The sequence below is a fragment of the Lagenorhynchus albirostris genome, chromosome 9 (genome assembly GCF_949774975.1).
Source record: "Lagenorhynchus albirostris chromosome 9, mLagAlb1.1, whole genome shotgun sequence".
NCBI classification, from domain to species: domain Eukaryota; kingdom Metazoa; phylum Chordata; class Mammalia; order Artiodactyla; family Delphinidae; genus Lagenorhynchus; species Lagenorhynchus albirostris.
The window spans coordinates 65,606,926-65,622,233 of NC_083103.1; the positions used below are offsets into that span (position 1 = coordinate 65,606,926).

Consider the following 15,308-nt stretch of genomic DNA (forward strand, 5'->3'; position numbering starts at 1 on the left):
AAACCTAAGATATATTGATAACATTTGTCACATAAGCAACAGAAATTAGGAGCAAGTAATTTTCCACTGTTAGCCCTGAGAATGGGGCAGTGGAGGTGAAAACTTGACCTGCTGTCTCTAACCAGATGTTCTCAGTAAATTGTTTCCCTTTGTCTTTGGTGGTTCTTCCCAAACTACCTCCACCATAAGTACATTTCCCAGTCCTCTTATCAGCTAAAGAGAAATAGTCATCATGACCTTAAAGATTAGACTCAGTGGAGAACAGTATGGAGGTTCCTTAAAAAACTACAAGTAGAACTACCATAGGACCCAGCAATCCCACTACTGGGCATATGCCCTGAGAAAACCATAATTCAAAAAGAGTCATGTACCAAAATGCTCATTGCAGCTCTACTTACAATAGCCAGGACATGGAAGCAACCTAAGTGTCCATCATCGGATGAATGGATAAAGAAGATGTGGCACATATATACAATGGAATATTACTCAGCCATAAAAAGAAACGACATTGAGCTATTTGTAATGAGGTGGATAGACCTAGAGTCTGTCATACAGAGTGAAGTTAGTCAGAAAGAGAAAGACAAATACCGTATGCTAACACATATATATGGAATTTAAGAAAAAAAAATGTCATGAAGAACCTAGGGGTAAGACAGGAATAGAGACACAGACCTACTAGAGAATGGACTTGAGGATATGGGGAGGGGGAAGGGTAAGCTGTGACAAAGCGAGAGAGTTGCATGGACATATATACAGTACCAAACATAAGGTAGATAGCTAGTGGGAAGCAGCCGCATAGCACAGGGAGATCAGCTCAGTGCTTTGTGACCGCCTGGAGGGGTGGGATAGGGAGGGTGGGAGGGAGGGAGACGAAAGAGGGAAGAGATATGGGAACATATGTATATGTATAACTGATTCACTTTGTTATAAAGCAGAAACTAACACACCATTGTAAAGCAATTATACTCCAATAAAGATGTAAAAAAAAAAAAAAAGATTAGACTCAGAACCTGACTGGAAGCCTGCTCTTTGACTGAGAGACACATCAGCCATAAGCATTTCCTCTTTCTCCTTAAATCCTCTAGCTTTTCCTTTTCTCTGGCTTCACCTTCCAAGTGAGAGATGGGAAGAAAAGACAATCCATCTATGAAGTATTTCTCAAGGTAAGTCCCAAACACTAACTATATATTAAGCGTTTTTCACTCTTTCAACAGATATATATTGTGTTACTCCGTGTACCAGATGCTGTGCTATGAATGTAACTTTGAAAGGGTTCCTGGAGCTTATGGTCTAGGAGGAAGACAGGTATTAAACAGGTAATTTAATGGCACTAATTGCTGAAGAGAATATACAGGGTCTTATAAAAGGAAAAGGTCAAGAGAATGCATGGTATTTGGAGAGTGAATAAGTGGAAGAAGCAGTGGTTGGTTTCTAGGGCAAAGAGATTAGTCTAGACAAAGATCTAAAAGTGAGAAAGTAGAAAAGGGTTAAATAAATGGGTGAATAAAATTCAATGGGATTATTTATTAAAGAACATCTTAAAACCAGTAATATGGTAAGAGAAACTATGAATTTTTTAAAGCGATACACACTAACCACTGTTTTCCAAACTATTTTAGGTCTTTTCTTTCTTGTTTTTCTTAGAGAATTTTCAGAGAACCATGTTCCTTAAAGAGAACTGAAGACTGGCCTGGAAGAAGCAGAAGGAAAAAGGAAAAATCTTTTCTTAATTGAAGAAAGAAGAAAAACTATGATGGATACAGAATCCCAGGCATGCAACCTCTTTGCCTCCATCCAACACACTCCAACCCTGAATCTTCTGAAACAAGCCTATAGTGGACACAGAGCCCTTGTGCTGAGGACTTACCAGACCTCCTTTAGAGTCAGGGTGATGGTCCTTTGCTGTAGGAAGCTGCTCATAAGGAGACTCAGGAGGACTGTATACCTAACAGCGCTTCACTGAGGTGAGGAGAAGCTCTTCCGTCTACGCACCCAGCCAAGTACATCCTATTTCTCAAAGTAGTCACTAAACCAATATTCTTTCTCCAAGAACAATGTATTGTGGGCTTCCCTGTTGGCGCAGTGGTTGAGAGTCCGCCTGCCGATGCAGGGGACACGGGTTCGTGCCCCGGGCCGGGAAGATCCCACATGCCGCGGAACGGCTGGGCCCGTGAGCCATGACCGCAGAGCCTGCGCGTCGGGAGCCTGTCCGCAAAGGGAGAGGCCGCAACAGTGAGAGGGCCGCGTACAAAAAAAAAAAAAAAAAGAAGAATGTATTGTTATTCCTATTCTTACACCTTAGGATTCCACGGGGTGGGGGTGGGGGAATGTAAACAGTCCTTCATTCACACAACAAAATGTAAAGTACCTGAGAAAATTCTTATATCATTTTAGCTTGTTTTATCTTTAGACTGCTATCCCTATCTTTTCTTTTGATTCCTAGCCAAACACTGCTATTTGGGAGTTGATGAGAGTAGAGATCCACTCACAGACAGAACTAATAAGTGACAGAGTTGGGACTGAATTCTAAAGTTCCTGTCATTTGTGTGAATATTTCTACCTTTGACCTCACATGTAATTTGTACTCCCTTTCTTAGCTCTCTCCTATTTCCAGTTGCTGCTCTTCTGTTCCCTACGTTCCCTTCTCCTCTTTTCTTTTCCTCCCATCCGTGCCTCAAGCCAGCTACAGGGTTACCACAGCTCTTCCCCAATCAGCTTTCAGGAAGCAGACCAGGCCACATAAAGCATTTGCTTAAAGCCCTTCAGATTCTACACAACACTTTATGTTATTTCTCCTTTGCCCTGTAAAAAAGTTCTAGGCCAGCTGAAAGAGACTAGATCTAGAAGCATCTACTCAGTGTGTAACACAGGTGAAAAGTTCCTGGATTTTCTGTTTTGAGAGAACATAAAAGTTTTCAGTGACAGAATATATACTCAAAAGTAAACAATCTTCTTTTTTTTTGTCGTTGAAGCTGGGTGATGGGAATGTGGGAGTTCATTATACTATTCTCTCTACTTTTGTGTATGTTGAAAAACATTTTTATAAAAAATCCCTCTCTTCTCTGTAGTTGACATTCAGCAACTGCCTTCTTTTCTTATTCCATATTCTCTACTTAATGCTATGATGAAGAAACGATTTTCAAAATATAGTCTCATGTTGTACACCTTAAATATATACAATTTTCATTTTTCAATTATACCTCAATAAACCTGGAAAAAAGTTTCAAACACAAAGAAAGGTTAATCTCTGAAGTAATTTTCATATGACCCCAAGATTGGGCCAAACTTCCTAAACTACTCTATCAAGACAAACTTACTTGTGTATTTCTCCCTTTTTCATTCTCCCCCTTCTTTTCATGTTACCAGCTTTATGCCTACAGGGTGTAGGGTTGCGGAGAAATAGAAACATGTCTTACAACTATCAGAACTAAAGCACAGTTCTTCTGACTGTAGTGGATGCAATCACATGAAAATGGCTTCATGACTGAGCTGAAACATCACACCTGAATAGTTGTTGATTAGATTTACTCCCCAAGCTTCCTGCTGTCCTAATAGGTTGTGGGCAGTCTTATTCACCCACCCTGTAGGGTGTGCATGTGCTACAGGAGTGAAGGGTGTGACATGGCTACTTGGCTCCTGATGGCCTCAGGACTCCTATTGGTTTTATATCTCATGAGGGCAACTAAGTTTCCACTGTTACTCATGGTGACACATTTCCCCTTTCACTGTCACCTGCAGCCCGCACAGCACCAGATGAAAGGGAGTCTATCATCACTATTGGAGAAACTACTATAACTACTATATATATACTACTATATGTATACTATATATACTATATATATATATATATATATATATATACTATAACTACTGTAAACTACCATAATGACTATAAACTACTATACTATACCTGTCTCCAAGGTAGGCCAATGTTGCCATCTTTCTTGATAAAATGGAATGTTGTTAATTATTTCACTAGATACCAAACTACATTTTCTCAATAATTAATAATCTAGGAAATACAGTCAATAACTATGTCATATCTTAGTATGATGGCAGATGGTAACTGGACTTATCATGGTGATCGTTTAGAAACATACAGAAATATCGAATCACTATGTTGGGTAACAAGAACTAACATAGTGCTGTAGGTCAATTATACTTCAAAAGTAAATAAAGACACAAACAAACTCAAAAAGAAAAAAAGATGAGATTTATGGTTACCAGGGGAAGGTGGGTGGGGCATGGGGGGGGAAGTGGATGAAGGCCGTCAAAAGGTACATACTTTCAGTTATAAGATAAATATGCACTAGGGATATAATATACAACATGATAAATATAATTAACACTGCAGTGTGATACATATGAAAACTGTTAACAGAGTAAATCCTAAGAGTTCTCATCACAAGGAAAATATATTTATTTTCTACTTCTTTAATTTTGAATCTATATGAGATGACAAATGTTCACTAAACTTATTGTGCTAATCACTTCATGACATATGTAAGCTAAATCATTATGCTGCATACCTTAAACTTATACAGTGGTATATGTCAGTCATATCTCAATAAAACTGGAAGACAACTTAAAAATAAATAAATAGATAAATAAATTTGCTACATACAAATGGAATGCAAAATTTGGAGCAAATGAAGCAAAAAATTCTCTTTCTTTTTAAAGAATTGCTATTGGATAAATAACTTCTGTTTTTTCTCTAACCGTTTGACACTTCTTTTCTGCTTGTTTTATCCTTTAAATACAAAATTTTCTGGCCTAGCCATCTTCACAAGTACATGTTCTCAAGGGACAAGTTCACGCTGAAAATAAAAATCATAATACTTGCTAACATGTATTGACATGTACCTGACACTTCACGTTCCAGGCTGTGTTCTACATACTTTATTTGTAGTAGTTCATTTAAACTCATAAATGTGTGAATAGCTGTTGCTTTTATCACAATATTACACTGAGAAATGAATGTACAAAAAGATGAAGTAACTTGGCCAAGGTTTCCAAGTTTTCAACTTGACTAATACATCAAATTTAACAGCGGTTCCAATCCCAGCACAGCCTCATCCCTAAACCTTAGCAGTTTGACACCAGTTATTTTTCTGGCCTCTCCCCCATAATTTGTTCAATTTTATTTGCATATCTTAGCATATATTTTAAACATGTGGTCCCTGTCTCAGTTACCTTTGTTAGAAACTGAATAAAATCTTAACCTCTATCATCAATGGGGAATATTAAATAAATTACAGTACGTTCCTACTGTGAAATATTATACAGTGATCAAAAAGAACGAGGCATATACAAATACAGTAACATGGAAAGTTGTCCATGACATATTGTTGTGTAAAAAGAGAAAATGATAAAACAAAGGATCCAGCAAACAAATGCCAGACACCTATATATGCCAAAGTATACAGAAAAATACATTAGAATATAGGTCAAACTCAAGAAAAGGACTGGGGAGTGGGGAAATGAGGAAAAGTTATAATGTGATCTTACATGCTTGTGAATTGTTTATTTTTTATAATGGGTTCAGGCCATTTGTATAATGGAAAAAAATAACGTTAAACAATGGGCTAACAATATTTGATAATGCCGTTATTTAGCTAGATTTCCCCTCATTATTATTCCATTTTATTTTTCTGACCTTATTTTCCTTTCCTTTCTCCATACACAACCTGGGTGCCAATTATACTGGGCTTTTTCTTTTCTAAACATTTTCTTATGCTTCCACCTCAACCCAGAGGAATTTCCTTTTCTATAATTTTAACCTCTCTAAAGAAAATCATGCACATATTACATTTTGGTACATAATTCATAAAAGGAAGAGTCCAAATATTCAGGAAATTTTCTGCATTTTGAATCAACAAGGTTTAATGAATTAAATATACTATTTCCTGAAGTTTAAAGTTGTAGAAAATAATAAATAGTTTAAAAGTTTCTGAATAATTATATTTCTTTGTAAAAAGATGGCTTCCTTAAACAGTAAGGATATTGTGACAGGTTTGAATGACATGGAGTGGAGTGGAGTGTACACACACAAAAAGAAAAAGACACATTTCATTCTAAAAATTAAAAAATCAAAAAACAAGTTTCTTACCATTGTGAGAGTAAATGGATGGTTTTCCAATGCAGACACACTGGGACAATGTAGAACAATATACTAAAAAGCAACAAACAATTTTTAAATGACCAGAAAAGAAATCCAAATAGTCTAACGATGCTAATTTTCAAAAAATATGTAAAGATAAAGGGTATTTTAAAAGTTTCCGGACACTGACTCACCTGGCCAGGTCTTGCTTTAAAATTTTCTTTGACCATTCGGATTTCCATGACATCTGAGGGATGACTTATGACTGAGATGATGGTGACTGGTTTATTGCTCCGGATACACCTGTAAAGCCTTTCAGCACAATACAGGCACAAAGGTCCAGAAATCCAAAGCCAGGTCTAACGGGGAATTTTTGAAATACACTTTAAGAAACACTTGTATTATAAGAATCTTTATATCCTGCCCAACTGCTTATTTGACACATTACAGTAATAATACAGTAATAATATATATTTTTTAGCATTCAATAATAAACATTTATTTCTTGGTAACATATCTGTAGGACAACTGGGGTGTTTGTTCCATGTGTCACATCATAGGACCAAAGCTTGAGGAGCAGTGGCTACCCCAGGTATGCTCTTGCCATGGTGCTGGTAGAAGTACAAGAGGACAAGCCCAATCAGACAAGCACACACATCATATCCTCTGCTCACATCACATCCACTAGCATCCCATTGGCCAAAGCAAGTTACATGGCCAAAGATATGGAACGCTTCATGAGTTTGCCTGGCATCCTTGTGCAGGGGCCATGTTAATCTTCTCTGTATCGTTCCAATTTTAGTATATGTGCTGCTGAAGTGAGAACAGTAATAATATTTTAATCTGTATTTTAAATAACAAAGTGTAAAGAAAAATGTGTAAAAAACAACAGATGCTCACTGCAACTTAAACAAGAGTAAAGTATGAAATAAAAGGGGAAGTAATATCAAGACCGTACCCTCTAGCCATTGCTAAGGGTATAACTACCATTAACAGGTAAGCATATGTTGTTTCATATATCCTTCTGTGCACACCAGAAATATATAATGTATATATATACAATATCTTTATCTAACAAGAGAAGAAAGGGAAGTAAAAGCTCAAATAAATCTGAAGATGATTTTAACAAAAATGTACCAGTTCAATGTTCGTTAAAAAAATGAGAACCATAGATATTGTTAATGCACACAATGTATATGCATAATGTACATATACAAAATGTATACCCAATGTAAATATGGATATGCACATATTTTTAAATATGGGTATACCACATGTGTTGTTCACAACTTACTTTTACGTAATATGAATAGCAGATAATATTTAGAATTTGGAAACCATGACAATTTTGCATGTGTGCTGGAGGGAGAGCCCTGATCCCAGGATAACTGCATAACCTGTGTAGCCAACCTTTCTCCTACAGCTGCGTACTTTACCTCCCTCAACACCTGGAGGCCTCCAACTCAAACTTATTTTCATGGTCGCTTCTTTAAACCTTATTTACAGAGTTATTCCAGAACTATATTCTTCCACGCAAATCATGCCTCTTCCTCACATTTGGTTAGAAACTATGTGAAGAGTAAGCATCACAGGACAAGCTCTGCAACTTTGGGACAGTCACCATTCGAGCATCAGGTTGCACACAAGTAAAGTGGGAGTCCCAGTACCTGCCCTCCCTAACATATAGTAGTGTGTGAAGCCCAGAAAAGCAATGAAGGTTGTAAAGTCTAACAGAAATCTAGAGGGTTATTATTAATAATAAACACAAGACTAACACTCACTCACTCCAAAGTAACCTACAAACTCAACCTTTTGACCCCCCTTTCTTATTCTTAAAACAGACATTCAACATCACTATTCCCTGATTTTCACTTGCTACAGACAAAGAATACAAGGCATAATACCCATGTGGGCAGCTCCCATGGCCACAAGGGAAGATTAGGACCTTTATCAAACTACTGGCTGGGTCTTTGGGAAAGAAGTTTTCTAAGAGCAAATCAACAACCTGGTTTTACCCTCTACTTCTCCCACGTGTTAGCCTGTAGAGTTTGGTCAAGGTATTTTATGTATTTAAGCCACAATTTCCTCATCAGAAAATTGAGGATGATACTAATTACTTCAAAGAGTTGTGAATACTGAAGAAATTATGCATATAACATATTTTAGCATAGTTCCTAGCAGATGATATTAAGCATTCAATAAATTGATTTTACAGCTTAGTATTTATAATATTATATATAATATTGTACCATAATATTATAATATACCATAATAATTATTAGTAGTAGTACTAGTTCTTTCACTATTGTTTTCCTTATTCAACTTATTTTACTCAATGCATAAGGAAAATATCTTTGCTACCTTTCTTGTGGCAAGTACCAGTGCCACAGTATGCAAAGATCATATGATCAGTTAAGCAGGGATTTTCTATATTCTGTAATATCATAGGTCTTTCTCGTTGAGCTGTCGGCTGCCTATAATGAAACAATAGGTACTAACTTGCTATTGAAACATCCTGAAACATTCTCTTCTGCAAGAATAATTGCTTCATTACCTTCAAAAACATGTCGAAATACAATGTTGATCAATTGTTATGGAAACATGGACTTTGCAGAGACTATTAAAGACATAGAATTAATCCGACCTGTGGAAAATTAGCTTGGAACCTGGGCTCTTCCATACAAATCTTCACAAATGTGTTCTGGGTAAGCTCATCTGGTTTTGAAAATCCTCCAGGGAAAGATTCATGAAAATGTTCTGAGAGATCCTCTGGTAAGTGAAAATTCTGGTAGCGGGTTCCATTAAGATTGATGCAGCCAGGAGGGTGCGTATCTAAATTAGTTTGATACTTAAGCAGCCCTCTAAAGTTAAGAAAAAAATAAAAACAAGGAGATGAAAAAGAGATTGAAATCAGAGAACAGAGTACAAGAAAATAACCTTATTTTCTTGTTAACTTTACATAGCATTTATCCAAAAAAATGCTTCTCATATATCTTACTTAAGAGCAATTGAGAAATCTTAAAACTTTTAATAACTTCTTTACTATGGAACTAAATCAAAAAATTTAGACCCCCCCACAAATGCCACAAATACATGGTAGAGAAGACACATGCAATCTTTCCAAATATTCTTGAATTTGACAGCCTTTACTTCAAGTCTATTAGGCATTCATACAATCTCATACAAGTTTTCACTTCAATAAACACTATAATGATGAGTACTTTCACTATAATTTCAAACACAAATGGAAAAGTATGGGGATCATACTTGATTTGGCTAAGACTAGATAAAACAAGCCTTGTTGATTTACAGAGAAACATTAAACAAACATAACAACAGAAACTGGAAGCTTGCACCTCCTGTGATCTGAAAACAATACACAGCAATCAGGCCCTAAACCTGCTTACTTTTCAATTTCTCCATAAACAGGACCACATAAAAGGCTCAAAATAATGAATCAGGAAGGAGAACTTAAAACCCTAAAATCCCATTCTTATTATTTCATATTTTGTGAGATTTAAGATAACCCTTCAACTTTCTGTGCTCTTTATTTCTTATAAGGAGTTAAGTAAGATCTACCTCACAGGGATAGTGCATGAAATCATAGATTATATAAAAAAAATTTTTTTGGCATAAGCAAATCTTGAAGAAAATAGTAAGATTTTGAAAAGCATTGAAAATGTTTATTTTAATTTTGAGATACTAAAATTTTGGTTTCCAAAATTATTTTTCCTTGTTGTCTGAGTATGTTTTTAAATTACCCTTCATGCTCCCAAACAATCAATTTTAGTACATTTAAAAAGTACATCTTTAAGTTCACCACAGCTATAATTTTACAAATGATATTACAAGGATGATATTTTCAAACAACAAAAACTATAACAAGAAAACTGACACTAAATAGGTCAATGACTTAGCAATGACTAAGGTAGTCTTTGGTGGAAGGTACCATCTACTCAACCTGATCATTCTCCCTTTTACCCCTTTTACTTATGTTCAATTCCCTTTCTCTCTTCACTTTATTTTACTTTCTTCCCTAAAACCAGTCATTATGAAGTCACTGGAGAGCACAGAGAACACGTCAGGAGAATCTAAGTAGTGGCTGTATTACATAACATCCATGGTAGACCACACACACATTTTTTTTCAGTAATGCAGTAGATATGGCCTAGGTATGGAATAAATGAATGCATATTATATAAATGTGAGCCAAGTACTCTTTAAAAGTAATCTAAACTCTATAAAAGTAATCTTTTATAGAGTTCTAGTCATATAATACAATTGTGTCATTTTAATACTTGAAAAATCCATTAATTTGATGCAGCTTTTATTACAAGTAATGAGTTACCCAAACCTGTTGCTCTTACTAACTATCCCAAGGGTAGTGGCTGATGGGTGGGCAGGCCAAAAATCTCGATCATTTTTTTCTATTGGTTGCTAAGTTGAACAAACAGTGGCATAATGCAACTGGCAGTATCCTAGGTGGTGCTACAGATAGTCAGATCTGGCCCCTAACACTCCAAAAACTTAAAATCCAGTTTAGAAGATATCTTTAGAGAAGCTGAACATAACTCAGACCACAAATAATAATTTGAGTAGAGTGATTTGATAAGAGCTTAGTGGGCTTCCCTGGTGGCGCAGTGGTTGAGAGTCCGCCTGCCGATGCAGCAGACACGGGTTCGTGCCCCAGTCCAGGAAAATCCCACATGCTGCGGAGCGGCTGGGCCCGTGAGCCATGGCCGCTGAGCCTGCGCCTCGGGAGCCTGTGCTCCGCAACGGGAGAGGCTACAACAGTGAGAGGCCCGTGTACCGCAAAAAAAAAAAAAAGAGCTTAGTAATGTATAGAAGACATGAGGTCCAGTCCAGAGCAATTTGTATACATTTCACATTACCCTCACCACAGCTACATGAAATACAAATTATTATTCCCATTTTACAAATTAAGAAACTATTTTAATAAATTAATACCCTAGGGTCACACAGCTAATAAGTGGCCGAGCCAAGATTTGAACACAGGTCTGACTCAAATTCTAAGCTCTTCACCTCTTACTATACAGCATGTTAGTTCACTGGATCATTGGATCCTCACAACATACCTTTGAAAAAGTAAGGGAGGGGAAGGTCAATATTTATTAAGAAAGTATGTCAGGAATTTTGTAAACATCTATTTCCCACTTAAAATTCAAAACAAAATAACATACCAGGTGTTTTTATTCCCATTACACAGATGAGAAACACAAGGCTATCGTTTAGGTCAGAGATTAATTAAGTAGTAGTCAAAGCATGGGATTCAGAAACCTGAGCTCCCTCACTCCAAAAACCTATATCGTACATAGCAAATCAGTTGGTTAAAGAAGTAGACATTAAGGGAAGGGGTTCAAAACGAACAAAACCCTGGAAATTAGGTCAGATAGAGAGAGTGTGTGTGTGTGTGTGTGTGTGTGTGTGTGTGTGTGAGTGTGTGTGTGAGTGTGTGTGTGTGTGTGTGTATGTGTGTGTGTGTGTGTGAAGGGGCTGCTTCACATCAGGCAAAGAAATGTTATTTATTCCTTCTCCTAAGTCATCACAGCATTCAAGTGGGCATCACCCCATGTGCTAATGGTCCTTAGAATGACAAATGTTTTTACTATGCAGTACAAATCTTCAGGACAGCCCAATCAAATAAACAATGTTGCCATTCTTGGTGTATAAAGTAGCATATAATATTCTAAAATCCCTTTTAATTTTGAGAGTTTTATGTTATTTTAAGCTATTATCAAGCTTAATGGCATAGGTTACCTCTGTCTATGCCCATTAAAATGGTCTTTTCTTTGTCTCAGGTTGTAGTTGTTGCCATTGAAGAAACATGGATAAGAGAGAAAAGATCTACGGGCAAACAATGATAAGAAACCAAAAATATCATTCATCAGAAAAAAATCAAGCATGGAATCTCTGGGTTTTTTGGCTAAATTAGGTGGTAAAGATACTGACGGGTTCAAAAGGAAGGACACTGGCAGGTATTAAACTTAGTATTGGAAGGATAGGTAGTACATGCCAGACAGGTGCTTGCTGCTTCAACACCTATTTCCACAAACTTCATAATACATTTGTGTGGTAAAGGTCAGTAGCCCCATCTCAGAATGAGTGAAAACATTCAGAACTGTTAAGTAATCTGCCCAAGACCACACTGTCAGTCTGTAGCCAAGTCAGAGTACAAAGGCCATACACCTTCCCATGTACTAGACCTGCTCCCCCTGCAGAATCCCCATTCTACTTATGAACAATATACTGAAATTGAAGACCAATGTGTGCAATGAATAAACTTTATGGCTCTACATGGTTATATATCTGGAAAAGGAGGTAGTATATTTCTACCAAACCAATAATTTTATGTTATTTTTTAAGTTCAAATAAATGCAGTAACTTACTTTTTCATTGTACTAGTAAAAAATAAAACTTTTTTAGTACTGGTACAGAACTTTTTAGAAATTTCAGAAATTTCTTTGGTACTACTGAAGAAATGCTTAGAATTTGCAACCTTAGAATATAATATTTCTTTAAAAATTATGTTTCAAGTCCATAAAATAATTTCACTCTGAAGAATTTTGAATAGGAATGTACATTAGATATTATAGATACTAGATTGATAGATAAAAATAAGATATCATCTTTTTAATCCAATTACTTCACTGTGACCACATTTGTTAAAACTGAGTTCAATATTACATGTGGTCTTTGTGATTTCTTTGAATCCCTAGTACCTATATTTATTTCAGCAAACATAATAGCCTTGTCTTTCTTTAGAGTTTAATGCAATCTTTTCAAATACAACAGAGCCCACTTTAATTAACACTTTAAATAATGCACAGCTGTATCTATCTGACGAATAATCCTGATTTTCTTCCTTGCCCCACATCACCACTGAGATACACCTATTTCACATTTATTATTATTTAAGTTTTGAAACATATTAATTTAAACGATATGGCCTCTGTCTTTAAGAAGCTTAGAATTTAGCGCACTTCTATCCAACAGAACTTTCTGTGGTGGTGGAAATGGTCTAAATCTGTGCTGTCCAGCCATGGGCCACATGTGGCTATTGAGCAATTGAAACGTGGTAGTGCAGGCAAAAAATTGAATTTTTCATATTATTTCATTGCAATTAATCTAAATTGAATAGCACAACTTTAATGGGTATAATTAGGCATGAAAGCAAAAACAACTAAAAACCAAAATGAGTAAGGCTATATAGACGTATAGTGACCCCTGGAGAGTACATAGAGATAATGAACTCTGATTATGACATTCTGGAAAGGGCTTCACGGGGAAGCAACTGAAGGATGTGGAGATTCTAATGTTAGAGACTAGGGAAATGGCATTCCAATATGAGGGAGTAGTATGAACAAAAGCACATTGTTTATTCCCAAATTAGTAGAAGGGATAATATCTTGTGCATTTATATATCCCTCTTATAACTACACTCACTGCCAAATCTCATCAGCCCTCCTGCAAGTTTCTTGCATGTAGTAAGTCTTCAGTGAGTTTCTAGTGAATTGATTTTAAAAGCAAATAATAACTACATAATTTGTTTGAATACAGCAAGTGCATCTAAAAGTTAAAATAAAGGGAGGGCTTCCCTGATGGTGCAGTGGTTGAGAGTCTGCCTGCCGATGCAGGGGACACGGGTTCGTGCCCGGGTCCGGGAAGATCCCACATGCCGCGCGCGGAGCGGCTGGGCCCATGAGCCATGGCCGCTGAGCCTGCGCGTCCAGAGCCTGTGCTCCGCAACGGGAGAGGCCACAACAGTGAGAGGCCCGCCTACCGCAAAAAAAAAAAAATAATAATAAAATAAAGGGAACATTCTTATATTGTTGTACCTTTCCTAATTAAATGAAAAATCATTTGAAAGTGAAAGAAAAAGACATTAGTGAATGGTAAGCAGAGAATATTGCCAAGTTAAGACAGTGATGTGGCAGGGAGTTGGGGAAGGAGGCACATGGCCTATGTGGGAATAGGAACACTTATTACTAATTTATTTTAGGTATATTGCATTATGTTCTAAAAGAGAGATTTTGAAGTATCTCTGGAATGTCTAGCGTCCTTCAATCATGAGAGATCAAGGATTTTATGGTGTATCAAAACACATGGTTGTGGACACTTGTTTTTGCACTCATAAGGATTTCAAGATGTGCTTTCAACACTCAACAGTGTTTCCACAAAATAGGTTTCTTTCTTTCTTTCCTTTTTTCCTCACTAGGCATTATAGTTATACCACTATTTTTTAACGCCTGGCTGTGACAAAGTCATAGAAAATAATATAGTACACAGAATAAATCCTACCAGGTTAAAACATAGAAATCATAAGAACTTTTTACGGCAAAAGTTAAATATTACAAAACACTATGCCTGCCAAAAAAAGAATCACAAAATCATCTCTACTTTAACTGCAAGTTACACATTTTTAACAAATGCAGTGTTGCTTATGAGACCTTTATGTTTGTGGTGATTTTAATCCTTTTTTAAAGTGGAGAAAAAAATCCTTGTCCCAGGAGGAATCTATTTTTTACCTTGTATTCTATAACATACAAAATATTTCTTTTCTTTACAGAAAAAATATAACAACTTGTTTCTGACCATTCTTTTTACTTTGCTTCAAGTACAAAAAAAGAGCTTAAGAAAATACATCCAAATTCAATATTGCAAAACCCACTGGAATTCACTGGATTCTGAGGAATCCACTAGAATATACACTACTTAAGGTCAAAGATTTGTCCTGTGCCTCTATTTTTCTGGTGTCTGGAACAGTGCCTATAATCTGTAACAAGTGTTCGATAAATATTCACTGAATGGATTAATAAATGGCTAGAAGTATATAAACAATTTTTTGTTGTGGTTATTTTTGAAACACGTGATTGAGGAGTCACCCGGTTTTAACAAACACAGAAGTTAGTTTGAACTCATTCTAATTTCAATAAAGATGTCTAGACTTTAGCAAATGGCATTTAGTAAAATAAACCATGTGTGTTCATTCAACTTTGCAGGGAACAGCATTAAATAGGTCTGCAACTTACAGCATCCCTCTTCACCCTTGAGTGCTGCAAAGTCCAACCTGAGATCTCAGCCCTGCCCTGAACCTGAGCCCATCCTAACCTAGGTAGACAAGTCATCAAGAGAGTCAATTCTATCTGTTAGCAGCATCTAGAAATAGAGTGCTTTCCTAAACTAAGGA

The 15,308-nt window shown here is 36.4% G+C and overlaps 1 protein-coding gene and 1 non-coding gene across 2 annotated transcripts in view; both read right to left on the bottom strand.

Annotated features, from left to right (window-relative positions):
• Positions 1-15,308, bottom strand: part of NOX4 (NADPH oxidase 4) — a 148,535-nt gene that overhangs the window by 82,419 nt on the left and 50,808 nt on the right. The window contains exons 9-11 of the mRNA XM_060157883.1: positions 8,745-8,961; positions 6,295-6,459; positions 6,110-6,172 (exon numbers count right to left, since the gene is read on the bottom strand). Of these exons, the coding sequence (XP_060013866.1) occupies positions 6,110-6,172; positions 6,295-6,459; positions 8,745-8,961 (445 nt within the window). The remainder of the gene's footprint in view (positions 1-6,109; positions 6,173-6,294; positions 6,460-8,744; positions 8,962-15,308) is intronic.
• Positions 6,820-6,926, bottom strand: LOC132526641 (U6 spliceosomal RNA). The gene has a single exon (XR_009542632.1). It is a non-coding gene; the product is annotated as a U6 spliceosomal RNA (small nuclear RNA).